This window comes from Stegastes partitus, unplaced genomic scaffold, assembly GCF_000690725.1.
Source record: "Stegastes partitus isolate 25-593 unplaced genomic scaffold, Stegastes_partitus-1.0.2 Scaffold235, whole genome shotgun sequence".
Lineage (NCBI taxonomy): Eukaryota > Metazoa > Chordata > Actinopteri > Pomacentridae > Stegastes > Stegastes partitus.
In genome coordinates, this window is record NW_007577966.1 from 153,443 (window position 1) to 155,741 (window position 2,299).

At 43.9% G+C, this 2,299-nt stretch overlaps 1 protein-coding gene across 1 annotated transcript in view; it reads left to right on the forward strand.

Moving 5' to 3' along the window:
• The window catches only part of pcca (propionyl-CoA carboxylase subunit alpha), a 37,122-nt gene that overhangs the window by 20,896 nt on the left and 13,927 nt on the right, over nt 1-2,299 (forward strand). Inside the window, exons 12-17 of the mRNA XM_008281523.1 lie at nt 106-256; nt 756-899; nt 1,253-1,327; nt 1,591-1,659; nt 1,811-1,886; nt 1,981-2,194. Coding sequence (XP_008279745.1) covers nt 106-256; nt 756-899; nt 1,253-1,327; nt 1,591-1,659; nt 1,811-1,886; nt 1,981-2,194 — 729 coding nt within the window. The remainder of the gene's footprint in view (nt 1-105; nt 257-755; nt 900-1,252; nt 1,328-1,590; nt 1,660-1,810; nt 1,887-1,980; nt 2,195-2,299) is intronic.

Here is a 2,299-nt window from a genome sequence, read left to right on the forward strand (position 1 = left end):
TTCTGTGGAAAATCTACTTGGCTAATGATCCATATATGTTACGCTTTGAGTGTTGCCATTATTGACACCGCTGAGATGAGTCTGTCTGTGCTGCACCCTCTCCAGTACTTTTCTGGACCAGGTCACACGGCAGGCAATGGGTGAGCAGGCAGTGCAGCTGGCAAAAGCTGTGCAGTACTCCTCTGCTGGCACTGTGGAATTCCTGGTGGACTCTAAGAAGAACTTCTATTTCCTGGAGATGAACACGCGACTGCAGGTGTGTGTGTGTGTGTGTGTGTTCGTATATCCACGTGAGGACCATGGCAGTGAGTAATTTTGGCTGGTCCTCACTTCTGACACAGTTTCAAAGGGCTGTTGGACAGTTAAGACACGACTTTGGGGTTCTGGCAGAGTGAAGTTTCGTAAGGGTTAGCAGTTGTGCTCTCAGTTATGACAAACAAAGCCAAGGGACTAGAGAATGTCGTATGCTATTGTATAAAGGTTAGTTTAAAAGTTCAAAAGGGCTTTTTGTAATTTAAACCACATACAGCTGTACAGTACACAATGAAGTGAGACAGCGTTTCCCAGATCCAGAGCTAAGGTGACAGAGGTCCTGTGTTTGTTCTCTCTGCTGGTGTCTCTGGATCTGGAGCTACACATCTCTGATCTGCAGTTTCTGGTCTCACCGACCTTCAAAATGTTCATTGATGTGTTTGTATTGTTTGTCTGTTCTCCATCTACTATCCCCACCCCAACTCCGCCTGCTTTGACCCCAGGTGGAGCATCCGATTACAGAGTGCATTACTGGCCTGGACCTAGTGCAGCAGATGATCAGGGTTGCCAAGGGTTACCAACTGCAGCACAAACAGGAAGATATCCCAATAAATGGCTGGGCCATTGAGAGCCGCGTCTACGCCGAGGTGTGTGTGCTGCTCCTTAGCAAAAACATTTATTTCATGCTTTGTCTTTGCCACAAAAACATGGCCAGTAGCAGCGAGTGTGTAAGAGTACTTAGAACTTTTCTGAAAACAAAACTTTTCCCTCATTTTGCCACATTTTAAAAGTTTACGTCACATTTACTTTACCTTTGATGGAAACACCTAGGGACGGTTTATACCTCAGGAACGTGAGGGTGGTGTTTTTTGGGGGGCTTTTTGTAAGCATTTGAACATTTGCTGATATAAGATTGTACTTATACTACTTCTGTTTATGAAACTTGATGTTTCATTGTTTTCCATTCATCCATCTGTTTCTCTGTTGTGTTTTCTGTCAGGATCCCTACAAGTCTTTTGGGCTTCCCTCCATTGGACGGCTGTGTCAATACCAAGAGCCACTTAACCTCAGCAACGTGAGTTTGTGTATGCAGGTCATGACTCTTAAAGCTTCTTCACTAGGCAAGATGACATTGTTACATACAACAATGTCATCAGCTGACCTAACAAATGAAAGATGCAACAGAGAAAAGCATTTAATTCATTTAGGTTAACAATATGATAATTTTGTAGTTTTCCTTTTTTTCTAATTTTGTTCTCCTCATACACAATCCACTTACTGTCAAACTGACTGGCTCGTGTCTTGCCAGTATAAACATTGTGCTCCTCACTCTCTCAGGTCCGTGTAGACAGTGGCATCCAGGAAGGAAGTGACATCAGCATCTACTATGATCCTATGATCTCTAAGGTCAGTGATGTATTAAATACAGGATGGTTTTGTAAATGATGTGTTTCCTATTCTGAGGTGCACATGGGAACAATAAGAAGTTAGATTACCCAATGACTGTTGCACAAGAATTTGTAGGTTTTCAGCTTTTCTCTCTGGTATCTATTTGTAGTTGGTTACCTATGGGGCTACGCGAGGTGAAGCCCTTGCCAGAATGGAGGATGCTCTAGATAACTATGTGATTAGAGGTACACCATCAGACTTTCATAGCGAACATCAGCTAAGACACACAGTCAATTTTTCAGAAGGTTTTCTATCTATAAAGCATCATCTTCTTTCCAGGTGTTACCCACAACATTCCCCTGCTCCGGGAAATCATCACCCATCCTCGCTTTATCTCTGGTGACATCAGCACAAACTTCTTGCCTGAGGTTTACCCTGATGGCTTCAAGGGCCATCAGCTGGAGGTGGACACGCGCAGGGAGCTTTTGGCCTCTGCAGCAGTGCTTCACATCACTGCTCAGCTCCGTTCACAGACAGTCCTGGGCACCCTGAGGTGAACATGCTAGAAAGCTTTACATTGCTGGGGCAACAGGGGTCAACTTGTAGCTCTAATTAATTAGCCCCTTCAGAGAAAATCAGATTTTTCCTATATAATTAC